At 45.9% G+C, this 27,255-nt stretch overlaps 1 protein-coding gene across 1 annotated transcript in view; it reads left to right on the plus strand.

Moving 5' to 3' along the window:
- The window catches only part of LOC116953489 (synaptotagmin-11-like), a 43,356-nt gene extending 16,470 nt beyond the window's left edge, over positions 1 to 26,886 (plus strand). The window contains exons 3-4 of the mRNA XM_032973740.2: positions 2,999 to 3,119; positions 10,466 to 26,886. Coding sequence (XP_032829631.1) covers positions 2,999 to 3,119; positions 10,466 to 10,836 — 492 coding nt within the window. The 3' untranslated portion in view covers positions 10,837 to 26,886. The remainder of the gene's footprint in view (positions 1 to 2,998; positions 3,120 to 10,465) is intronic.
- Positions 26,887 to 27,255: the final 369 nt, after the last annotated feature.

The following is a 27,255-nucleotide window of genomic DNA, read 5'->3' on the forward strand; positions in this document are numbered from 1 at the left end:
TTCAGCTCACTGCCACAAAACAGTACAGCATAAAAAATGTAAAGCATCAGATAAAAAATACATGAATATGCTGGAGGCAGTTCCGGCACTCCCAGTGTGTACGCGCTACCTACCGCCCACTCCTAACCAACGCCACCTTCCCTTCTTCCCGCGAACCAGAATCATCATAGCTGCACGGTTAAACAAATTACCTGGCGATGCTGCTTCAGCTGCTGTTGGCATTGGTACACAAGCACAATGAATAAAAATATTAACGCACTCGTCAATAATAATGCTGAGTGTGGCTTTAACAGAAAAATTATATAATAGGTGACTTGCTCTTTATTAAGCCATTTAAATAGTCACGCAATAGTAAAAAAAACACTGTGTTTTGGGGTAAAAAAAAAATCAGTGTCCCCAATAGTTCCGCTACCACTTCCCACGGGCTTGTGGAGACCACCACCAGTGGCCTCCGCACCGCGTGATGGGAGCTATTGGTGCACTCCTCCTGCCTTGCACCAGCGGCAGCTCCTGAGCCATTCTCATTGCCTCCCCTCTATCGCTTACCAGCACGTGCGAAAGCCACCTGTCTATGTACATAGCATATGCCTGTGATGTACATTTATAACCTTAGCATGCTTTTGCTTAATTGTTCAAACAACTTGAACGTTTGGTCACGACTAAGGCAATCATTGTACTCATTCTCGTCGCATTTACACTTCAAACGTTACATTCTGTGTTCACATCGTGCAAACAATATTTTACACGTCGTTTTTTTTTACACGCAATTTTATTTTAGACGTACTTTTAAAAGAACTGGTAGTACAGTAGTTTTCACGCAGCGCTATGAACCCTGTGACCCGAGTTCTATTCCCCGCCACGGATAACATCCGTGAATCAGAGTAAGAATGTTTATACTGGAGTAATCTGATGAGCTATAAAGCTCTTTTTCAAAGATGTCCAGTAGGCGGGTGACATCTGAACTGATCCCGCTCTTTGCCCACTTCACCAAATCGGACTGACCATGACGGTGAAGTATGGGAACCGCGACCATAACTCTGCCCCTGCACCGGTGGCATTTCCGGAATCCCTTCTCATCACATCGTCTTTGTCTCTTCTCAACACGTGCCAAAACCATCGAAGTGTCGCCTGCCTGACCTTCTCAAAAATATTAGTAAACCCCTTGCTACGGCTGTAAATCCTTCATTCCTCCTCCCCTCCTTTAAGAGATATTGCCAATATCCATGGAGGCAGCAGAGAGATGTTCAGCCCCCAGCTCACCCCCCACCCACTTACACATAGGCGCTCACCTTAGTCATCACCCTTTAAATGTGGACTACAGGTGCCTTGAAAATCAGGGCTGAGGAATGCGTGCAATATAAAGGCTTTGCGTTTTATTTGTCAGTCCGCACCTGACTACAAAGTCAGTTCCTGTGGCGGGCGACTTTTGTCGTGGCAGTTGAATATGTGAGAGAATAGAAAAAAAATACCAACTAAAATATGACTATCAAATGAAAGAAAGCCTGTTATTAAATTTCATAAACTGTGATCTGCACATCAAAATGTCATGTTTCCGTCCCCACTGTGCATGAAACATTAATCGTACTTTAAATAACCATGAGTAGAGAATTAATTTTTATATCAGCAAGTTTCCAAAGAAAGATTCAAAAACGGATACATTTCATTTTCACATCGCGGCAAAGCATGTATGTGTACATACACGTATATATATATGCCAATTTATGATGCCATGGTGTAATCGTTAGCGCGTTGGCCTTGCTGTTTCCAGAGGCCGCTGGTTTGATTCCATCTTTCATAAGAAACTTGTGTTTTTTTAGTTTTTTTTAAATAGAAAACTTTAAGAAATCATTCTGATTCTGTCCACCCAGCAGTTTAATTGGGTGCTCCACAGTCCATCGCGAGTGGTACGGTAAAGTGTGATTACTCCTAACCACATTTTAGACGTTTGGTCAGCCTACATGAGTTGGTGAACACCGTCCAGAAAGGCACTCTAGAATTCTCTCTAACAGGGGCCCCTTCTGCCAGCGGTGGCATGAGCACAGAATTGCAGCGCTGCACCTTTTGACCTTTGATACGTGGAAATGAATGGGTGTACATTAATAATTTTACAACACGTTACGTAATTCATAATTGATGTTTGGGTTAGGCCACAAAGTGATCTGACTAATATTCTATTGTAAGGCCCTCCACCACCCAACGCAGCCAATCAAATTAAATAGTCACATTTACGGGTGCTTATCGGGCCAATTAAGATCGTTTCGGCTCGTTCACTGGCAAGTTCTCAAAACCAGATTTTAGCAGCAATGAGATTCGCGACCTTTCACTTGAACTCACATCAATTTTTTCCATCAATAATAACCCTAAATCATCTTTTATGTTTACGTAACACAATTTTCCATTGGATTTATTTTTACGAATTTATTTTTTTCCAAGCTAACTTTCGCTAATCGAAATGTATTTAATTTAATATTGATTTGTGTTCGTGCCCTGTTGTTCACTTCTTCCTTACGTGGGTTGCTTTTTGCTCCGGTTGCTATTCTCCTCCTCGTCGTCGCAGTGCTCGTGTTCGCGATATCACTTTTGGTCATTTCAGTGACCCAGGTCACTCTTGCAAAATGAGATCATATCCTGGTCTCTTGAGTTCTCCTTGGGTTACACTAAATTAAACAAAACTAAGATGAGAGGCAGCCAAACACCCCCCAATCCAGGACCTCCCGGACAAAGGATAGTTGAAATTCAATGAGCCATTCCTCGGTAACATCAACTCAGAAATTCCAGGAATATCACAAATAAAATCCATGAAGTCAGAATATATGTATGTATGTTGAACTTCTTTCGCACAGTATGCAGCCAACCGTGCTAATCGGAGGTGTGGATTACATGGGTTGCGAACACCTCCGTGTTAAGTTAACACGTTACGTGTCGTGGTTGTGTGGGGTATTATGCTTGTATCTTTATTATTATTAGGAATGTTATTCATGTTATCTTGTTCTTGCAGAAACCTGCCGGGGTTGGAGAGCTTTTGGTCTCTCTGAGTTTCACGCAGGCCGACAGCCGCCTGACCGTGGTCATCTTGAAGGCCCGGGGTCTTCACAAGAGGGACACTGGCTCGTCGCTCGGTATGTAGGGGAGGGCAAAGTGGATTGTCCCACACTGCTGCTCTCAGATGCGTCCCTGCGGTCTCTCTGTGTTTTTGTTCGTGAGTCTGTAGCGTCTGTGTGTGAATGAGTGAGTGCTGGATTCTTGAGGGTACAACTCAAGACATTATTATTATTATCATCATGTATTCCCTTGTTTACCCAGGCAAGCCTCAATGAGTCCTCCCAAGTTATTAATAGGGGGGCAGCGTTCGATGTTGCTGTGTAGTCCAAATGGAGTCATTTGCAAGGTTGTTTTGTAAGTATTGGAATGGCTGGTCAACACCAGTTACATTTGATGAGTTTTTTTAGCTATGGGACAAAACCGGAGAACCCGGAAAAAACTCCACGTGGAAAAGGGGGAGAACGTACGAACCCACCACAGAAAAGCACCCGAGTCAGGAATGGAAACCAGGTGCTTCTTGCTTTGAGGCACGATTGCTACCTGTGGACCACTCTGCCACCAAATTAACCCTTTCCTGTTCCGAGACGTCTGCAAGTTGCAGGGTGGGTCCCGTTCACCGCTGACTCTCAGAACGTGCAAGCGGTTAACATTAATTTCATTTAGAGCACGCCGTTGCTTTGAAAGACGTTGTACTCACCTCAGAGAACCGTAGCGACATGACCGCATTATATGATAGCTCTCGCCAAACTGTGCCACATGCCCTCCTACATGGCCTTGTTGGAGCCTCGGTACCGATAAAGTTATTTTATTTTGGTTTTTCTTCCGGTTCCTTTACAATAACGTACACGCACATCATCTGAACGGTATACGAAGACAAATTTACGACATACACATACGTCATCAGAATGGGAAAGGGTTCAAATATGTATTAATGACCAAGTGTGAGCTCATCGAAACGTGTCAGACGCATGGACTCTGACAGAAAATGGAACAAGAGCAGAAATGTATGCAGGGAAGCACGGAGAGATATGTTCCTGGACTTATTCAGGGAGACGGACAGAGGGACACACGCAGCAGAGAACGAAGTCAGATCAGAGATCGCAATGGCTGCAAAGGAAAGTAAGTGGACTTGGGCAGGACAGATCGATAGAAGGGAATACGGCTGACGAACGTGGCTGGTGAGAACAAACCCAGCAGGGCGTCCCCGGCGGAGATGGAGCTCTGAAGTGCAGGAGGCAGATGGGCGGTGACAGTGTGGGGAGGCCTTCATCCAGAAGGGCTGATGATGATCAGAGCTGACGATGGTAACCATGATGACCCTAAGAGCTCAATGAGCTGCACGTGTTTTTTTATATTTTTCAAGGGAGGCTTGGATCAGAAATTCAGATAAATACAAAATAACCTCAGAATAAAACCTCAAAAATGCAACAATTCCAAAGAACGAAAATGTGCATATGCAATAAAGTGTCATTATCTGCACGAATAAAACAAGAGAGTATCTTTACTCTTTGGTGCTTTCGGTAAAGTCACGTAGGTAGAAAAATAATAGATCACAACGTTTAGATCGCAACACAAGCAATCGTCATCAGGTGGGACAACCACAGCAAGAAAAACTGCTGAAGTAGGCTGAAGTAGGCTGTGGCTGTCCCACCTGATGACGATTGCTTGTGTTACGATCGAAACGTCGTATCTATTATTTTTCTACCTACGTGACTTTACCGAAAGAACCAAAGAGTATGGATTCCTGCAGTCACGAAAGCTGCAAATCATGAGAGTATCTGTTTAACACGTAGGCTTTCGCGACCAATATAATCCTTAATACAGGATTTTTTTGGGGTTATATTGCGTATATATAAATATTTACGAGGTTAGAGTGCATATTTATAGATTTATGTGATCTAACCCCCGAAAAAAAACTATATTATGGAAGAGAGAGTCTATTATGGCCGTTTTACATTTTCGTAAACGTGATTCGTCCAAACAGATAAGTTACGTTTGACTTATGTTAATTTGCTTATCGAGTTAAAGTTAAACCTCAGTTAGAAGCGATAATTGAGCACGGACGTGGTGTGAATGATAATAATGGCTGCGTTTCCCCACTATGGGATGTAAGTGCAAACCTCAAACGCCGCATTGAGCGCTCCAAAGCTTTGTGCTTGTGGCACACGATGGGACTGGGAGTAGAGTCAATTCCGCAAAAGTCAGAATATGTATTTATAACTGGACGAAGGCATCCAATAAGCTATGAAGCTCTTTTCCATTGATGCCCAGTCCGGGCGTGTCAACAAGTTACAACAGCAAACAAAACAACAACACGACAGGAGCGCAAACAAGAGGAAATGGTAAGCAGGTCGTACACTATAATTGATGTATTCATTAGTGAGTTATCCAAGTCTGACTCATCGACATTTGACAAGGCAGCAGAAAGAATAAGACAGTTCCAGACCACACCAAGATAGCGCCACACAGCAGTAGCCCCTCAAGACAATGGCACATTAACATTGAACAATCGACGAGCAGGTAATGATCAACGTTACAAATCACAATTGCAAATGTGACTGTATCCAGCACGAATCGACTGCTTCAGGATCTGTGTTTAAAGGGCAGCAGACACGGGCAGCAAGATTAGAGGGAGAGTGAAGTGAGGCTGGAAGGAAGTCCCTGAGGCGGACAAAGAGGAGGGCACGGTTCAAGACGAGCAGCAGTAAGAATCTTTATATATCCTGGGGAAATCTGATGAGCTGTGAAGCTCTTTGTCACATATGTCTAGTATGTATCTATGTATTGAACTACTTTCGCACCGTACGTAGCCCACCATGCTAATCGCAGGTGCGCTGGAGTAGGCCAACAAACTAAAAAAAGCAGTTCAGTAGGGGCGGGTCAGACAGTTACACAATATAAAAACACTACAGGAGTGCAAATTATAGGAGGAGGAAGGGGCGGTGGGGAGGGTGGTGACTGGGCCAAGATGTCTGGGATGAGAGGGTGGCAGTGATGATGAGAGGGGGGAGGGAAGAGACGGAGAAGAGAGAAAGAAGAAACGAGCAGAAGTGAGCTGCACGCAGCAGCGTGTGTGTGCGTGTGACTGGAGACTGTAACAACTACAGGGGCATCTCACTCCTCAGTGTCCTGGCAAGGATTATTCAACATCGCCTTGCTAGGCACGTTGAGGAGAGCCTTGCGGAGCCTCAATGTGGTTTCAGAAAAGGGCGGTCCTGCACAGATGCCATATTTTCTGTCCGTCTGCTACAGCAGAGGTGTAGGGAATTTCAACAAGACCTATATCTCTGCTTCATTGACCTGGTCAAGGCCTATGATACCATCAGTAGGCCTGGGCTCAAGGTTGTTATTCGTGCTTTCGGAGTCCCTGACCCTCTGCTCACGCTCATTATGGACCTTCATGATGGTGAGCAGGCCCGGGTAAAACTACGTGGCCGGGAGTCAGAGCCATTCCCTGTACACCTTGGGGTGCGACAGGGATGTCCTCTGGCTCCAACATTATTTAACATCTATTTCGACCACGTAGTTTGTGAAGCCTTCAGTAGCTGTACCGGAGGAATTTCCATCTGGTACAGATACAATGGGAGGCTGATCGATGCCCAGGTGGGGTCAAGGGATGGCTCCCTATTGGTCAACCACGTTATGTATGCCGATGACCTGGTAATTGCAGCTCGCTCAGAGGAGGAGTTGGAGGCGCTGCTGCTGAAACTGGAGCCTGCCGCTAAGAGATGGGGCCTTACCATCAGCCCCACCAAAACGAAGCACCTGCCTGGGTATTTTGTACCATCGAGCACTCCACCCCCACAACTCCCAATCGGTGATGGGGTAGTTGTGGAGAGAGTGGAGAGTTTCCCATACCTGGGCAGTGTGCTCATGACTAGCTCCGGTTTAACAGCAGAGGTCTCACTCCGAATCAGTCGAGCGGCATTATCTTTTCATCAGTTGCGTAACGCTGTGTGGAAGTTACCTGGTCTGTCGCTCCGCATGAAGCTTCGGGTGTTCTCGGCCAAAATAATTCCCTCCCTTCTCTATGCGAAACGTGGACCCCCTAATGGAACATCTTCGCCGGTTAGAAACATTTAGGCTGGCCTGCCTACGATCAACCCTGGGTTTAACCAGGCTGGATTGTGTGAGGATCTCACAAATCCTCGAAAGATCTGGACAAAGTCCCATCGGTAAGCACCTCCGGCAGGCAAGGCTGCATTGGCTGGGCCATGTAGCCCGCATGCCCAATCACCGCATGCCCAAACAGCTTTTGTTCGGCTGGATCGAGGGGGCTAAACGGGCGCGGCACGGGCTAGAGAAGAGATGGAGTGACGTGGTATAGGAGCTGAGTGGACATGCCAATGACTGGTGCCAGACTCTGTGGAGGAGGCTCGTGAAGGCTGCTACTGGGCAGTTGGAGGCAGTTGCCCTCAAACAACAACTGAGGGCGGAGGAGCGACGCTCACAACAACGAACAGAGCGCCGGGTGGCTAAAGCACAGCAAGTTAGCACAGTAGGGGGCACAGGTGGTGCATCAGCCAGTCATCTCGGTCATCTCAGTCATCTCAGTCAGTCGACCCGTGGCACCTGGGTCTGCCCCGTGACCTCCTGCCAACGGGCGTACGACACTTCACGTGGCCTCAAGGTGCACATGGTCTGGCACAAGCGTCGTGGTGACGTCACTGCTACTTAGTGGCGAATGGCTGTTGTTGTGTGCGTGTGCGCATGTGTGCGCGTGTGTGTGTGCGTGTGTGTGCGCGTGTGTGTGTGTGCGCGTTCATAGGGGGCAATGGGGGGGGGTTAAATTAATTGGCTTTGGCATAATGACATCATGAGCAGACTGCAACTATATTTCGCATCTGTTTAAAAAAATCACTCCTGGCATATATACTCATTAAGTTAACGGAAACTGTGATGTTATGTATATAGTGCAATGTATCCGTTCATCTTTCTATCCCTCTCCATAATTCCAAGTGTGCATCCCTCCACGCTTCTTTGTGCATGGAGAGGTTAATGCGATAACTTTTAATTGAAGAAAGTCCAACGTGGGCTTGGGCTGGATGTGGCACGGCTCGACGGGACGATGGTCAACGGTCAAGAATAATGAGCGAGTGGCAAGCCAAGGAAGTGGAACGCATTTTGGAATGCCTCCGCTGAGCAGACGGAGCGACGACTTCAGTGTAACATGTTGTCGTGCCCCCATTATGCATGTTGTGGGTTTACCCTCCAACACACTGGTGTGCTGAACCAGTAACTAATTGGCACATTTTGTTTACTTGACAAACCTTACTAATTGGTTGTGTTGGGTGGTGGGTTTACCGACACATATTATGACACTATATAAACAAAACAAAAACCTTTATTACGGACGAAATCAGGTCGTGCTCAGGTACCTGGGTGAATTGTTACATCGCAAGATCGCGGGAGGTGGCCATGTCTTTGGGGAGGTCTTCGTTCAGCTGTGGATCGAGTATGGTTGATGAGCATGATGAGTGTATTTTGTTGCTGTAAATGTACACATGATAAGGCACTCCGATGAGCTATCCTTTGTGGCCAGGTCACTTCTGAAAAAGAGCTACATAGCTCAGTGGGGTTTAACTGGTGAAGTAAAAAAAGAAATTCGAGTGGCATGTTTAGAAAGGCTTCACCAACTCCGTCATCTTCTCTGGCCGTGGCTGTCCCCTCTCCTATCGAGGTGTTGCGATGGTGCCCCTCGCTTTACAAACGGAACCACTCCGGTCTCATCCACGTGATGCGTGCGTCCCACTCTTTGTTCCGTGCGTGGCGTTTCGAGCCTCATTGGCATTCAGACGCCACACACGTCCAAGTGGTGCTGTGGCGTGTCGGTGTGGTTTGTGTCTGTGGTCTGAACAAGTGAATTATTTCAATCAACAAAACAATTATTTACGACATTAAACAGGTAATCTTGAATCTGGAATTGGATTTGCACGAATCATTGTCTCGTAAGCTGGAGTTTTTTTTTTCTTTCTGTGAGAGCAAAACAAAAAGGTTTGCCATAAATATTTCTATCAGCATGACTTCCAGGGCAATCATAGCTACTCACAAAGTCCAGCATAAATTGTTATTTCTTTTTTGATCGAGCAATCAGCCGCGTAAAAGCTGCTCACTTCGTCTCCCAGGGGCATCCAATTCTTGTCCAGACCAGCGACGGAATTCCAAATTTCGAGACCTCACAGAAGAAGACTGCAAAGCTAGAGCCAATGGAACCAATTAGCGCTCCCAATTAAGTTTTGGCTGCAAGGGTGTTTCAAGTAATCTCGATCCTCATTAAACATTCCGCTGCAATTGCTACTGCGTGTCATAATGTTCCGACGGTAACATGCCTTGCGAATTACAATTAGTTAAAAACCTAACTTTTTGTGTAACAGTCAATTAATCCCGATTACCTAAAGCTACCGGCAATGGCGTGGCGGTTCCACCCAAGTGGCTTTGGGGAAGGGGGCTGGAGGGGGCTGGAGGGGGAAGACCTCTCCCCCGCAACCCGCTTCCTGCTCAAGGCTCAGTTCCCCATTTCTGAATATCTGTCGCCAAGTCAAACAATGCCGGTGCAGCCTTTGCTCATAGATGCAGGGCGTGAGCGCCGGAGCAAACAGCAGCAGATCGCCTCGCTACTCTTTCACTTTAACGTTCCTTTAGATATTTATAAGACGGACCGTGTCATTTCGAGCTTGTCTAACACTGATCGTGTCATTTAGAGCTTGTTTAACACTGACCGTGTCATTTAGAGCTTGTTTTCCACTGACCGTGTCATTTAGAGCTTGTTTACCACTGACCGTGTTGTTTAGAGCTTGTCTAACACTGACCGTGTCATTTAGAGCTGTTTAACACTGACCGTGTCATTTAGAGCTTGTTTAACACTGACTGTGTCATTTAGAGCTTGTTTAACACTGACCGTGTCGTTTAGAGCTTGTCTAACACTGACCGTGTCATTTAGAGCTTGTCTAACACTGACCGTGTCATTTAGAGCTTGTCTAACACTGACCGTGTCATTTAGAGCTGTTTAACACTGACCGTGTCATTTAGAGCTTGTTTAACACTGACTGTGTCATTTAGAGCTTGTTTAACACTGACCGTGTCGTTTAGAGCTTGTCTAACACTGACCGTGTCATTTAGAGCTTGTCTAACACTGACCGTGTCATTTAGAGCTTGTCTAAGACTATGTCTTGTCCTCTGCTGGGCGTTTGTATACTCCCCCCTTTTATAAAGGGTGCGTGTGGGTACTCCTGCCTCTTGTAGAACGTGTGCCCAGCTTCTTTCAGAACGTGTGGCCAGCATGGAAGAATAATAATAGGCCAAATATCCTGCAGGGCTCCGCTCTGGTGGACGCCCTTGCACCAGCAGTATCGTCCGCAGGCAATCGCAGGGCTGCGCCTTTGCCCTTCTCCCCCCCTTCAACGGAGGCTGCGGTGCGGTGCAGGCGCGGCGTGCGTGAAGGTGAGCGCCTTCGCCGGGAGCGAGCGCGTGCTCAAGCGCAAGACCCGCGTGCGCCGGGCCTCCTCCGGAGCCCTCTTCAACGAGTCCTTCGAGGTGGCGCTGGGCGGCGGCGCCACCAGCCTCGAGCTGCTCGTCGTCGTGCACGCGGGAGCCGGCGACGAGGAGGAAGAGGAGGCGGGGGAGGAGGGCGACTCCGACTCCGCCGACGGAGCGGGGCCGTCGCCGCTGGGCCGCGTCGTTCTGGGCGCCGGCGCCGCGTCCCCACGCGCCCGCCAGCACTGGCAGGAGGTGCGGGCCGGCGGGGACGCGGCGGGCCGGCCGCTCGCCCGCTGGCACGCGCTGCAGCCGTGCTAAGCGCGGCGCTGTTGGGTTGCGGTGGTTGGTGTTGCCCCCTCCTTCACGGCCGAGGGGTGGGCGGCGGCTCGCATTGCTTGGACACGAGACGAGATGCGGCGACTCACGTCGTCGCATCTCGCCTCGACACGCTCGGAGTGCACCCCCCGAGCGGTAGCCGTCCCTGTGTGGCACCTGGTGACACTGCGCCTGGCCTTCAGGCGGGCATTCGTCTGCCAGTAGGGGGACGACGCTGCTGTGTCTGTGTGTGTGTGGAGTCCCAATTGAGTAATTTGCGGTGTAATATTTCGAATTTGAAAAATATGGAGCATAATGACGGTGGCACACGATGGCGCTACTCTCGCGAATCATGTTAGGGGATGATTATCAACTGTGATTGAAGCAGACGGCGCATAGCATTTGTACGGCTCATACACACACCGCAGTACTAACCAGGGCAGCCTGCCCCGTTAGAACCACAAACCTCTGCAACAAGCGGCAAACGCGCTACCGCTGTGAGCACGTGACCACGTGTTGTACAGCATGATGTCCGACGTTTCGCTGCACGTGCTGAAAGCTGAAGGAGCTCCACGTGCTCTTGAAGACGCACGCGGCAAATCTTGACTTAAAGCTTTCGTGACTGCAGGAATTTATAATCTTTGGGTCTTTCGGTAAAATCACGTAGATAGGTTCAAAAAAATAACAAAAAACTACGACGTTTCGATCGCAACACAAGCAATCATCATCAGGTACAAATGAAAGAGAAAACAAACCTAGTAAACTTAGAAGTATATTGCAATACAACACAGAGAGTCGGCTAACATAACAGTCAACACCCTACCTGGTTGATTACGTTGTTCCAAAGATTGCTAAATTTGAGAGAGAGACAAAACACAGACACGGAGACACATAGACAGACACATAAGCAGATAGAGATAACACAGAGACATAGAGAGAGACACACACATAGGCACACAGAGAAACAACGCCTCTGTGTCGAGGCCTTAGATATAGAGATAGGGGGGCAGAGAGAGAGGGGGGGGGGTAGAGAAATTAGCATGTCAATGAGAGATTTTGAGCTTTCGTGACTCCAGGAAATAATAGAGCAACAACACTGCGTGACTTTACCGAAAGACTCAAACAATATGAACACCCGGCAAATGCAGAGAAACGTCGGACATCACGTTGCATAACACGTGGCCCTAAAGCACATCGGAGATTAACGTATTAGCGTAAGCTCACTCTCCTTTTAAAGATTTACAAGTTGCGGACGATGCGACGCTTTTCAACGTACGTTTGTCCTCAAAGGTCTTCAATCGGCAGTCTGGAAACTGATGGTGCGGCAGTCTAAACAGCGGTCATTTACGCTCCCGTTTGTGTCTCCCAAGTTTTTTTTTATTAATTTGGCTGGTTCACAGCGTTTAGTTCACTTTGGATCATCCACACGAGAGTTATGGTGATGGAAGGACGGAGCTGATGCATACACGCATTCGACCTTAGTTTGAAAATGTAAAGCAAATGGTGATGGTCGTGGTGGCGATGAGGATGAACCAGGGCGATGGGCATGCAGTCGGTGCTGGAGCGTGTCACCACGTCTGGCAGTCCCTGCCCTGAATTCGGCGTGGGAATTAAGAGCACAAATTGCCACTTTTAACCCCAAAATACAACAAAGTTGCAGACCTCTCTTTTTATATTCGCTGCGACTGGATTGAGGTGCCCTATTAGAAGGGTGGCAGAGTGGTGGCGTGGTGGTAACACTGGCACCTCACAGAAAAAAATGAACCTGGGTTCGATTCTTAACTCGGGTGCTTTCCTGTGCAGAGTTTCTCTGTTCTCACCTTGTTCTGCGTGGGCTCCATGTGGGAGTTCTGGTTCCCTCCCATCGATTGAGAAAACAAAAACATTGGAGCTGGCGTTGGCCAAAGCATCGTAATGCCGAAAAAGTACCTGCAAGTATTACTCAATTGGGATTACACAAATACAACATCGCCCCCCACCCCAACCCCCCTACTGCGAATAATTTGTCAAGACCCTCCTGACAAGTCTTGAGACGCGGTGAGGCTTTCCTGGATAAACAAGCGTAATAATGCATCATCACTCATTAATTGGCCACAACGTCTTTAATATACAGAGGACGACAACTTGGACAGTTGTTGGCACCGGCTTACCGCCAGGCTGCCTTCCATCTTTCTTGCCTGTGGTTCGTCGGTGTTTACGAGATGCATGACGACGATGCCAAATAAAGACCTTTTGCAAGGAATCAAGTCTGCATTAACCCCAGGCACTTGTGGTGGGCATGCAAACAAACATGCTCTGATAAATGTATGCATTGTCTTTGAAACTGTTTGGCCTATACCGGAGACAGCCTCGTTTCACCAGTGTCAGACGAGAGAACGCCAAAAGGAGAACAGCACAAAGACAATGCAGGTATTGGAGCATTTATAGCTCGGTCAAACCTATTCTTATTTTTCATAGCGCAAACCGCTTGCTTCGGGTTTCAGCAATGTGTCCTCTTCCGCGAGCGACCGCAGCCGTCACAGTTTATTCCCTTCGCGATCTTCGCCAGCGGCAAGGTCGCGCCAGAGCAGCATCTGCGCCCGGGCCCTGTGCTCTCTGACGCTCTCCCACGCAGAGCCGCAAATATCATCTGGGGCAAGTCCCTGGGGCCCGGCGGCGGCATCCGTTGTCTGGCAGTGCTCCCGGACGCGCGGCAAAGCCTCGTGGAGAAATGCACCGCGGGAAACCGCGGGAAAACGAGCACCCCATTTCTTTTAATCGGAGTTTGTGTAAAAAAGAAAAAGTTCAATTATGCTCGTAAATCGGTCAGTTGTGTACATATACCTGTAAGTGTTATGTTGTGCGTGTGCCGAACTGCGATGTTGGTCCTGCGGAGGCGTTGCACATGGGTTTAATGCCTAGTTAAGGCGGTCAAATTAGCCTGGAGTTGTTAATTTTCGTAATTGGACTTGCCAATCAGAATGTCCACACATCATTAAAAATGGATTTTCAATCGGCTGGTCACTTGCAGTGGGTTAGATTTGCGTATTCCTTGTATCTTTTACCTATTGCGACAAGCTAGGGTGTAATGTCGGCATACATTAATTGATTAATATTGATTCTTAAGCTCACGATATTCGCACGGAATCGCAAGTGTGAGAATCGATCTTTTTCAATTGGGTACATTTTGTATGCGATGGCTTCTCGTGACTCCCTGAGCCAACTGACCGGGAGATGTATAATAACGAGCCATAGATTCATATATATCTATACATGTCGATTTCTAGCATCGAGTGGTGTGCGTAAGAATTGGTGTTGGTTCATTCAAAATGTTGTAAAGTTATTCGCGAGGGATACGTCCCAAAGACGCTCGTGAATAGGAAAATTCGCGAGATAATTATATTGGTATACGAAATAAACTTTCTTTTGAACGAATTATCTTAAATAAATACGTAAATAATCTTTTAAATACATGGAAACTATCATAACACAAACCAATATCAATTGGTTATAATAAACAAAGTAAATAAACATTTTAAAATATTAAATTATAGTTGGTAATTTATGTACTGTATGTTGCACTTATTTTGCACGGTACGTAGCCAACTGTGCCAAATGGATGAACTAACCTTATCTCATTATTTTATCTCTCATCACTTAGTTTCTCTCTCTCTCCATGCAGTCGTGTAGAGATCCAGATGCTATTCGCGCATACCCAAAATCGTGGATAGCAAGTTGGTGAATAACGAAGGAAGACTGTAACGGATGCTGCTACCACAGCGGTCGGTTCCATTTGCCGGCGCGGAAGTTGAAACGATTGGAAAATGCGTTCATAAATCCCCCGTGCCCCTGTCCACCAATCCAGCAGTGTAATTGGGTGAACACCACAGTGAGTTGGCCAGCGGGCCATTTTGAAGAAGTCTGGCCAGCTTGAGCGAGGAATTGCAGGGTTGCACATTTTATTTTTACCTTCAATGTTGTCTGGACTGTATTGGCTTTACCCGACTCCTATAGTCACTGGCTGCCATTGCATTGTTCATCATATAAAAACAATAACAATTGATTCCTGAATCGAATCAAATTTCTTTAATGCATTGGGTCGCCTCGAGGTTTGTTGTGGGTTTGAATTACCACTTCTGCTGACCTTAACCTTTATATATTTTTAACCTCTTTACATCCTTGTTACCTCTCACCTGGCTGCAATTCTCAATATAAAGGTAATTATGTTTTGCGCCATGGCCGAGCAAGCAAATGTGTTTCCGAATGCCGGGGGGAGGACAGCAGAGGGGAGTGTCACGGGGTGACATTTAATTTTTTTAAGTGGCCGAGATTTGAAATCAGAAGAAATTATTTTTTCCTGTGTGGAGTCTCCTGCTGAAGCTGTGGACTTTGTGCCGTTAGGCGATGGTCCGTGATTGTGCCATTTTACGTGGCCCGAATTTCCATGAAGGACATGAAGTTTTAACATCTCAAACACAACATTTTGCTGTAAAATTTTCCCGGATGGGAAAAGGAGAGCTAAAAAAAAATACTATACCGCATAATAAAAAACGGGAAATGTGTATATCTATAAATGTAAGGTGTCTTTGTTGAAAAATAGAACAATTTTATTGGGAGACAAGGACGTGAATGATTGTGATTGGAGAGCGCCGCATTGTACGCGGTAATGCAATTGTTGCTACCGTCGTTCGTTATGGTACTAAGGCACCAGATATTGCCGTTTTCATTGCATGTTTGTGCTCCTCACCTGGTTAGTTACCTAATTTTCTCGCCGGATATAGATGCCGACATCTCATGCTCATCCCGTTCGGTGAAGATTCCCTTAAAGTTACGTGCAAAAAAAAGACATTGCGCGAGAGCCAGAAGCCATTTGAAAATAATATGCCATGTCAAGTGCAGCGAAGCAGCTCGTAATCAAAGCGGTTTGGAAACTCGTTGAGGTTTAAGCTGTTTGTTGGAAATGGGAATTGCAGCAGTGGTTCATGTCAGCTATTTGTAACGGTCTCAATCCGATCTGTTTGTTATTTTGTTTCCATCCGGGGATGGTGTGTGCATGACAACGTTTCTTTATCACCGTGCCCATGAACATAGTTCCGCAGTTGCAGTGCGATTGAATCGGAGGAATTGATGGGAATCTATTTTTTTCCCACGGTTTTTCTCGGGAAAAAAAATTGGCCAGCCGTCCCTCGGAGACCTGCCCTTCTTCGAGGCAAATCCCTTAATAAATTAGCGAGCACGACGCGGAGGAATTTCGCGATTCACCCGTCGCAGTTCTTGCTTGTGTGGACGACAGCTCTTAGCAGTTACAATGCACGCCTTAGGGACGTCTCTCCAAATAGCAGATGAATCCGTTTGAAATACAAAAAAATCGGGCCTGGATATGAAGTTTCAGGAAATTCATATATTTTTCGGATTGATCCGAATGAAAACATGCCGTTGGAGGAAGTGACATCACTTTCATGACATTGCTTGCCTCTAGTTTTTTGCCTCTGGTTTCACGTGGAATCGGGTGACATGAATCTAGTTACCACGTAGGCGTTTGAAATTGGAGCATGATGTAAACGATCGAAAAGTCTGAAAAAAAATCATAGTTTAAAATGTTTTTTTTTTTATATCGAGCTAACCCGTCCCTCGCACGTAGCGTTTACAATGCGAATTATCCTTGCGATTTCCAGAGTGAGGTAAGTGCAACCTGTTGACCCCTGACCTTGGCGTGTTTATTATTCCGGTCCTCGCCGGTAATAAGGGTGCCCTTTGGCATTCACGGGGAGACGGTTAAGGGCCATCAGTATTCCCGTGATTTATTTCGTTTAGGCTCTTTCTGCGCCGCTATTAATCTTAATAGAGTTTGCTCGTAGGGAAGGAAGCTTTTGTTCTCTCAACCCCCGCGGGAGGAAATTTAGAGTTGTTTTTGCAAAAGGCCATTGCGATTTGGCCACAGCATGTAGGAACAATCGGCCCACCCATTTATGATTCAGCTGCACCTTGTGTTGGATGCACCAAACCCACCAAACGTGCACAAATCCCCAGTGAGGTGAACCTTATCACTTGACATTAAAACACTACTTGAACCCTGCACAGGTTCAAGGTAATAGTAATTATTTAAAAGGGTAAGATCGGATAAACATCGAGACTGAAACCTTTGAACGATTAAACTATTTCAAAATAGCTCCTTAAATTGGCCAAAGCGGCGGTGTGTCCAGTATCCACTGCCCAACAATACTGGGGAATTCTCTAAACCTACAATTAATAATAGTATGTATAATACATTTTTTAAGTAAGCCCTTTGTCACGTAAATCCACTGCTGGATGAAGGCCTCCCCACGCCATGTCAGGTTGTTTGACCATACTTCAGAACCAGAATCTTTATTTCTCCTGGAGAAATCCGACGAATTACCACGCGGGCCATTGCAGATCAGTGAAGGTTGAGAGATATAACTCGCCAATGTGGTTATCCGAGACCGGGAATCAAGCTCAGCCGCGGAGGTTCACATTGCGGTAGTGTTCACCACTGCCCCGCATCTCCCAGCATCACGCCTCTGAGAGCGTGCTATCGCTTGGTATTGGCACTGATGATCCTGCCCACTGTTCTAGATTCATAAAATAACGACAGCAGACTCGTGTCTGCCATGTTCAGTGACAATGACTTCACAAAATGCAGCTCTTGCAGCACGAGTTTTCATCTTTGCCAACTGCAGGTGACATGGGGGGCCTGCCAGAGTTCCCAACAGAAGGGGCTGTAATGTCAGCGTCGAGTAGAGTTGCCGCGACGATGGCGATTCAAAGATTTATCGTACGATATAAAATGCCCAGATCGTTGTATTAGTCCGCTTTTCATAAATGTCGTCGTGTCTGGACTATCTTCGTGTTTTATTTTCGAAAAATATTTTTTATTACTGACAACACATTCATGAAAAAAACTAAAGTACAACTATTAAACCTCGAAATAAATAGCTGGTATCCAATATTTGAAAAATGGTTTCTGTAGTGATTGACAGAATGTTGTCGATATGACATCGTTTGTAAAGTTAATTTAACGATTTTGTTATTTCCTGTGTATCTGATGGCTCAAGCGTGACCAACATTTCGGGATATAAGGCTGCAATGATCACAACGACTTATGGCAGGCTTGTGTTGAGTGAACTGTAGTTGATTAACTTTTAAGTCATTATTTTTACTGGAAGTATGGAAAAGCACATGTATGTTGAATTTATCTCGCACTTTACGTAGCCAACCATGTTAATCGGTTGGCTACGGACACAATATTACATAATGTAAACGTGAAATACAGTTACAAAGGTATGGGAAGATGATGTCGTGATAATCTTCATCTAATGAAACTATTATTATTGCGAATGTTTACCCTGTAGAAGTCTCACTGAGTCTCAAGACTCTTTTCAAGGAGGGTCCTGCCAAGTATTCACAGTAGGTTGGCGTAATTTTTAAGCCCTGGGTTGTTTTTGGCCAATATCAGTTACATGGTAAGTTTGTTTTATTTCGATTTAAAGCTTTCGTGACTGCAAGGATTCATCTTCTTTGGTTCTTTCGGTAAAGTCATGTAGAATGAGAATAAAATAATAAATTGATAAAATAAAATAACACAATAATATTATCACGACGTTTCGGCCACAACACAAGCGGCCTTCATCAGGTGAAGGGACGAGACTGTCTACCAGAATATTATTGTGTTATTTTATTTTATCAATTTATTATTTTATTCTCATTCTACATGACTTTACCGAAAGAACAAAAGAAGAAGTTTGTTTATTTTAGCTGTGTGAGGAAACCTGAAGAGGAGTTGGAGGCAACCCATGCCGAACGGGGGGAGGACCTCCAAACTCCACGCAGACAGAGGCCCGAGGCGGGAATGCCATTTTTTATTGCGATGAGGCACGAGGGTAAGGCCCACTGAGCTATGTAGCTCTTTTTCAGAAGCGACCTGGCCACAAATGATAGCTGAATGAAGTAGCTCATCATGTGGAATGTATTACAATCAAATACTCTGAATGCACGTTGATTCTAAATGTGGAGGGAAAATCCCGAGGACCCAAAGCCAACCGTGCCCATCGGAAGTGAGTGTTCTGCTGTGCCACCATCCTGCGGCCGACAACATCGATTGGTAAAATCGCATCGTATTGTGTAAAGTAACAACAAATGGTCGTGTCAAAATCAGCTCAAAATGTTACAACAACAATACAAAAACATCATAGAAGTGCAAATTATAGGAAAGGTAAGCACACCAGTTAAAATACGTAACGAAAACTAACCTCTTTATCTTACCAAGTAAAGCCCACTCATCTATTAGCTTTTTTCAGAAGCGACCTGGCTACAAATGATAGCTCAACGCAGTGTATGTATGTTGAACTTCTTTCACACCGTACGTAGCCAACTGCTAGTCGGAGGTGCGGTGGAAGTGGCGTATCACGTGGACATCTATAGCAGCAAACTCCTACAAGCGGCTCTGGAGCACTGTGACCACACTATCGTGAGTTAAAACACTTCAACCGATGCTCCACGCCTCTGCCAACTCGGTAAGGAGGTTAATAAACCTTGCTGGCAGAAAATAAACCACTTGCAATTCGGATCGGTGGTTTTAGTGTCGGCAAAATTAATGGCACAGCCGTTGCACTCAATTTTCGCAAACGGCTATCGCTTGCAAATGATTAAGGCCGTGCGTTCGAGCCTCCAAAACACCCGAGCTTGACGTGTGGGTGCCATCGCATGTTTATCTGCCAACGTTTACCAGTTTCCAATTTTAAACCTAAATTTGTGCGACCTTGAATTTCCATCCGTTTTCAGCATGCCGTATGTCAGTGTACATGCTTGCATTTGTGTGCGTGCGTGTTTGACATATATAGCTAATTTTGGTGTTTGCATCTGAGAGATTTCGATCGCACGCACGAGTATTATTTTTGTGATGCGGTCAGTCATAAAAAGTGCGCGCATGTGTGCAATCATTGTTCCCAGGAGTCAATGACAGCCGCTGATGTAAAAATAATTGAGGTGGTTATGAGTTTTGACCCTTGGCCGCTCCGAGATTGGGTAAATGCTGCTCTGCATCTGTCCACGTGCCGCTTCTGATTATTATTTCTCCATTACGATCCTAAGCACATCGTGTTTGTCCACAGAAGGGGAGACACATTTTTACGATGAGCTGTCATTGCCTCCCTGCACGTGAATGTCAGAATCAGAATCTTTATGTATCCTGGAGAAATCCGATGAAATATGAAGCTCTTTGTCACAGATGTCGAGTCGTGTGTTGAGATCACACACTCATTGCTCGGACACGATGAACAAAAAAAATCACAAATAACGGTAAACGCCACGGCAAATAGAAATAATAGTTGTGATGGTCTTGTTTTAGTTTGCCATTTAGCAGAGCGCTGAGATGGTCCCAGCCTGGTCACCAATTATGATGCAAGAAGCCTTTCCCATTGAGTCTGGGCACTTGTCGTGTTCCTACTTTTCTGTATTTCTTTATTGCATTATTTACTTTTCAAATGTAGAAAGCTACAAAGAGGTTTCAGAACGCTGTAGAGTATAACGAGAACAACTTTCAATAAGTCATAAAAACACAAACGCAAGTAATCACACAGTGTAATATTTTGATTTAAAGCTTTCGTGATTGCAGTGATTCATATTCTTAGTTCTTTCGGTAAAGTCACGTAGAAGGGAAACAATAAAATAATAAAAATATAAAACAATTAAATTCTGACGACGTTTCGACTGCAAGACAAGCAGTCATCATCAGGTGTGAAAATCACAGCATTTGTCCAAATTTTCTTGCGGTGGCTTTCACACCTGATGATGATTGCTTGTGTTGCAGTCGAAACGTTGTGAGAATTTTATTGTTTTATATTTTTATTATTTTATTGTTCCCTTCTACATTAATTTACCGAAAGAACCAATAATACAATGTAATATGTCCGTGACGAGGAATATTAATGAGATCTTCTTTAAAATGCTCAACACGCATGTCAATTCCATCGCCCCCGAATAAATTAAGAAATTAAAACCCTTCCCATTTGTCCAAAATGTGTAACGATATCTTTTAAAAAAAATTCGTATTAAAAAAATACAGCTCTGAGTGTGTAACATGGGTGGATTGATTGACGTGTGCGCAGAACAAATCCACATGTCGTGTCCCTGGTCTGGGTACAAAAAAACTGAAGTGTGTTTAGAAGTATTACCAAACTCGAGCACACCCTCGAGTCAGCTTTAGCTTTTCAATATTTTGGTCAATTCACATTTGTACCCACACATTTCCCCGGCACACGTGATCTACCGATCGACTAACTAAGGTTTTACCCATTCATACTGCTGGGTCAGGGGTCGGCAACCTGCGGCTCCGGAGCCGCATGCGGCTCTTTAAGGACCGCTTTGTGACGTTATTCACTTTGCATTGCGGCTCTTGAAATATTGATTTTTTTTTCTTCCGAATTCGTAAAAAAAAATCACTTCTCGTTGCGTTGGTTGGCAACCCCTGTGCTGGGCGGATAGAGGCGGTGGGGATTTCCCCCCCTTGTGTAAACTGCCGTGCCGGGAGATAGAATAACACCGCCGACCTCTGGATCGCACGTCCTGTTTGCTGACCACGACACCACGGGGCAGCTCCCTTTTGTTTCACACCTCGTCCCAAACATTTAGAAGAGGCAGGTGCCCCTGTGCTACACACGATGACTCAGAACTTGGGCTGTGAGCGGGCTATTAGTTTGGCAGTAGGGGACGATGACTGCTATTACAAAAATCGGCAAAATTGGACCGTGACACCGGCACACCGATGGCCTACTCGTTTCGAATAACATCGGGAGATCTTGGAGGAAAGTTTATGTTGATCTTATATCGCACCGTACGTAGTCAACCGTGCCAATCGGAGGTGCGGCGGGGGGAAGAAGGGGCGAGGCAGCGCCACGAAAAAGCCGTGCGGAGTTTGATCGCTGCCGGGGAAACGGCGTGGCCGTGCGACTCGGTCCGTGAGTGGAATCCTCCAGACCGGAACGCCGGACGCAGTGGGACAGCCCCCGCATCGGCACCCCCATAGACGCCCCCCCCCCCCATACACGCCCCCCCCCACACATCCCCCATAGACGTCCCCCCACGCCCCCCCCCTCCCATAAACGCCCCCCCCCACACATCCCCCCCACCCCTGCGCGTGCGCAGACCGGGGGTAAATTCAATTACCAGCAGCGCAACAAAGTGTTGACGTGGCTCTAATTATATATTTATTTCAACAACAAAATATATCCATCTAGACCTCCTGTCAATAGTGCTGCGTGTGTATGGCCGTCAAGGCAAAGTTGTATATAATAGGCGACGTTTCCGCCAATGGCACCTACTACTGAATTTCTGAAAACTACTAAACATCTACGAAAAAAAGCTTTATATCTCATCGGATTCCTCCAGTATAAATACATATTCTGTTTCTGACTACATACTTCATAGTGCATTAAAATTAGACGTTTATAATAGGCGACGTTTTGGGCAATGGCCCTTAATTACACGTGTCGTTCTCGTTGCAACCCATCATTGCCAGCACCAGAATCACCAACAAATTTGTAACAATGTTGTTTTGTCGGCACTCTCGCGGTGGTTGCTTTATGCGTGTGCACACACACCCACACGCACCTAGCGTCGTGGCTACATTTAGAAAATAAATGAACGCTCGCGAGACGCGTGGGTGTGGCACGGACTGGCTTTGACGCGCGCGCCCGTGCGTGTGCTCGTGTGCGCGGTAGTGCAGCGTAGTGCTGGCCATCCAAACTCTGTGTGCCGTGCCGGCCTTCATAGGTGCTCGCTAACGGCCCTTGCCTAAACTGTCTGTTAAGGCTATCCAGGGGATCTTTGTCTTTGCGGTAGTGCAGCGGTTAGCGCGCTACGCTGCAAAGCCGGCGACCCGAGTTCGATTCGCGCTCACGGCCTGCAGCAACACCAGTGTCGATTATTTTAACCGGTTCTGGTGCATCGCCGAGATGGAATCAACCTCAAATGAGTACCTGGTGCGGTGTTTAAACAGCGCCACTGGGGAGACAAAGGCGGTCAGGCGCGATGCTGGCCACCCACCCCCTCGTGTACCGTGTCATCCTTCATAGATGCTCGCTAACAGCAATTACCCCAACAGTCTATAAAGGATATACGGTGAATCTTTATATTTGCATGTGTGTGCATGCGCCCTGAATTTGTTGTGCGTCTTTGTCGAGTTATCAATCCTCAAAGCATCATGGTGGATTGATGAGATGTTCATTAACTGAGTTTTTGCGTTAATTCTCCGGACAGAGACACGAATTTACTGTGGTGCTGTACTGTACTTATTTAAACCAAAAGCTCATTTGAAAACGAGGTATCCTAGCCTCAGTGGGCTCTCAAATGTCATAACAAAGGTCACCTATCTACGAAATTGTCGTGACTCATTGCCAGATGTCCTCGTTCAGGAACAAAAAAACAACCATCAAAACATGTTATACTTTTCCCTGAAGACCATAGGACAAAAGCTGCCTTGGTAGAAAAAAATATATATACTGTACATTTGTACAATTTTCTAAATCAATTCAAATCACCGTACATGCTTTTTTCATTTCAATTGGATAAATTCCAGAATTGAAAATTAAAACTATCAGCTTGACTATAAAGCGATGATCATTTCTGTCTTGAGTGAACAATGCAGTGATAGTGCAGTTTCCAACTGATCAGCTCTATTTGGCCTCTCTGTGCTATGAAGAAGGACCATTGCCTGAAACGTCCCCTATTTTTTGTTGTTCATTTTAAGGCCACATAATGTTATTAACGAATGTGTTGATTTTGTATATTTATGCTTGTGTACCACAAGGTGATGCACTGCTCACCACCAGAGTTCCAAATGGATTCTGCATCTCGTGACATGATGCTGATAGCGCAATTGGGATATTTTTTGCAGAGGATCATGGGAGAAAATGTATGAGTTTTAATAGACATTCTACTCTCCGCACGAAAATAAAATATGTTTTCAGTTTATCATCCTAGTGGCCTTTGGAAAAAAATGGTTTCCAGCAGCATTTCTAAAAGCAGGCAAACGCCGGACAGGTTTGGATGTAATGTATGTTGAACTTCTTTCGCACCCTCCATAGTCAACCGTGATAATATGAGGATTCAACCTTCTGGGTATCGATCAGCAAGACAGTTATATAAGCGCCGCTGGCATTGCCAGATGTTATTGGCGAGAGCACTCCACTGAAGCGATGTGGCCCTACTCAGTGCAAACATTACAACAACATAGCAACATCGTCTCGCGCAGCGTTGATGATCAATTTCAATCAATTATTTAGTCCGATGCATCTCTTCACCTGCAATGCGAATAAAACAAATTTCGCTCATCAGCCGATGAGCCTTTTCGACCAATGCATAGCGTCGGCACGACCTGATTGACTTTAAAAAAATGTTTACATTTTAATGTGAACATGCAAATGTAATTGTGTCTATTTACAGTTAAGTCAGGATTATCCTTGTGTGTATTATCTGGGCTGTGTATTAACCGTGCTTGCGAAGAAATTAGCAATTATGTGACGATCCACGCTCATTCGCAACTCTTAGGCCCGCACGTGCCTGGATTCTATCCTCAGCTGCTCGTGACTCAGTAGCCGGACGGTGGTGGTGGCTACGCACGTGGCCTGGAGACAGCAGCAGCAGCACTGTGGAGGCAGCAGCGAGTGTTAATGAATCGTTGCACAAATTACAAAATGTTCCGAGACTCCGTTCCTGAGAATCGACGTGCAATATCGTGGCTCGCCAGCAGGACGCTGTATAGCAAAGTGGGTACTGATATGATCTGTCCCCTCTTTGTGGGGTCGTGTTGTCCCTTCGTGTGCGTGGGGTTTCTCCCGCGTGCTCAGGATTCCTCCCACAAGTATAAACGCTCAATAATTGGCTGAAAACATCTTCGTATAGAGAGAAAGTGGTGGCACCGTGTCACCGCCTGGCAGCCTTCCTCGCTTTGTGGTTCCTTCTGAGCGATTGTGAGATGCGATTTGCATGAACGACGCTATATTAAGTGAATCATTACACTTTTTGATAATTAAACTACTTTAACAAGCTAAACACCTACGATACAGTCTAGAATGTATCCCCATTCTACACAAGTAAACAATACATACATGGTACGGTACATTATAATTGGTTTATGCCTTTTATCATCTGTGCTTTGTTGTTATCTGGGCCATTCCTCGCCCCATTTCCAAAAATCGAGAATCCGCTGGATGTGTACGTTTCGTACTTTGTTGGACGATAGGGTTGGGCGAGTTGAATAGCTTTAGTAACCTCCCCATGCCTGTAGTTGTGGATCCGGGGGGGGGGGGGGTGAGTGGGATTGGGGGCAGGGGGGCTGCCCCCCCATCCCCTCCCTCGCACCTTGGGAACACACAAATGTGTATTTTATGTATTGTATTGATTGTCACCAGAGCAAATATATTGAATGTTTCTCACCATTATTAATGTAGAGCCCCGTTTATAAGGCACCGCGTCCAAATTGGGAAGTGTTGCCATCTGCTTGCCGCAAGTCTCTTCGAAATGTTCCCACTTTTTGACACGACATTTGGTGTTCGAGTTGTTTTGATTTGACCAGGTAAGGCCCACTGAGCTGTCTTGCTCTTTTCAGAAGCGACCTGCCGATCACTAACGATAGCTCAACGAAGTGGCTTATCGCGTGGAAATTTATAGCAGCCAAATACTCTACACGCGTGTTGTTGATTCTAAATGTGGATGGAAAAACCCGGAGGACCCGGAGAAAAATCCACGCGACCACGGGGAGAACATTATTCGATTTGTTACACGGATGATGGCCCCGTTTCGCTCATTACCCGGTTATTTTTCAAGGAAAATCCGTGGTGATGCGTGACCCCAGCAGCAACAGTAGCAACAAAAACAAAATACAAAAACATCAATCAATCAATCTTGCAGAGAACGACTGCAGGACCCTAAGGAATATGGCACAACTAACAAACATAATCAGCATTGTTGTTGTGGAGCAAACAAGTAATAATACATGTGCAGACAAAGACACCCTCTCCATATCTCTCCCTCCACATAGAAAATACGCTTCTTTTTTTTACACATCCCTTCAGCCAGTCACGGTGATGCATCCCCGTTGGTTACTGGGTGGCAGCAGGCACATCCCAGGCACGTGCCCTGGCGCTAGAGGCTCCGTCCGATCTACTGCTGCGAAGCTGCTGTGTTGATGGTCTCACTAAAGCAAGGGTTTGTGTCCTCTCCGTCTCTTAAAGACGACAACAACAACAACACTTTTGCCGTCTGTTGCCAAAACCCGGCTGGGTCGATGCACACGAACAACAAAATGAAAAGACGTGTGTCCTTTATTTAAATTTGTGTATATATCGATAATGATGATAATATTAGTAACTATACTCATACCTTAAATTTGTACTATTTTATGATATTGTATGCAAGATTTTTATAATTATGCAAACATTCGACTACTTATTCAAATTAAACATCAAGCAAGCGTTGTTTCCAACCACATCTCTAACGAACACAGAGCTGGCAAACATCATCCGTACGCGGGGTGCTGAAGTGGCCATCGGAACCCACGACGATGACGTCACGTCTGCAAACAACTCGACGCAAATGTGCGTTTATGTTTGCACTTCCATCTCTACGTATTACTCGCCATGCCGTAATGTCGCTGTCTGTAACCGTAGGAATGACGACGTTTGATTAAAACTGTGAAACATTTGACTCGGCTTTCCGTTGCCCCATTTGCAGGATAATAATTGTACGAGCGCTCGTGTAAATATGTTACGCCCGCCCGGATTTATTCATGCCACAAGTGACATCGCCGTGGAACATGTAAAACACCTTGACCGCGTCTCGCGTGTGGCCCATTGAAGTTTGTTCCGGAGTGCATCAAAGCGCTGCGAAGGTTTACAGAGACGTGCGTTTCGTTGCGAGGGCAAGACCCCTTGGGGCTCGCGTAACCTTCGAGTATAAAAAGCGAGTCGCGGGATTGTCGTGATGGAGTCATTCGGTGTCGTCGTCGTGTTTGTGTTGTTTACAGTTACAAAACAATAAAATCGAACGAGCTCAACAAGGCCTGCCGAGGGCTCCAATTGCATTTAATGACGTTGTGCACGGAGTAAATTGCAATGTGCAGTCTGTTATCCTACAACGTGATAGTTGCGTTCCTGAATAAGACCGCATTATGTGCAAAAATCGCGTTAATACCTGACAATAAATTTTATATATTATAGGGTAAAACACAGTTCCCCATAACACGTGTGATGCGTGCGCAGACTTTACAAAGACGGAGTTGCGTGGGTAGCATCTAAAAGGATCCAACAGCATCCCACTGGCTGGTGTGATGCTACGCCGAGGCAGCCGTACAAGCACTTATTCCTACTTACCGGACGTAGTTCTGTTAGTTCAATCGCGTTTTTCCAATTCGCATCCGTGTTAGAAAAA

The sequence above is a fragment of the Petromyzon marinus genome, chromosome 52 (assembly GCF_048934315.1).
Source record: "Petromyzon marinus isolate PM22_M1 ecotype Great Lakes invasive population chromosome 52, UKy_Petmar_22M1.pri1.0, whole genome shotgun sequence".
Taxonomy (NCBI): Eukaryota; Metazoa; Chordata; class Hyperoartia; order Petromyzontiformes; family Petromyzontidae; genus Petromyzon; species Petromyzon marinus.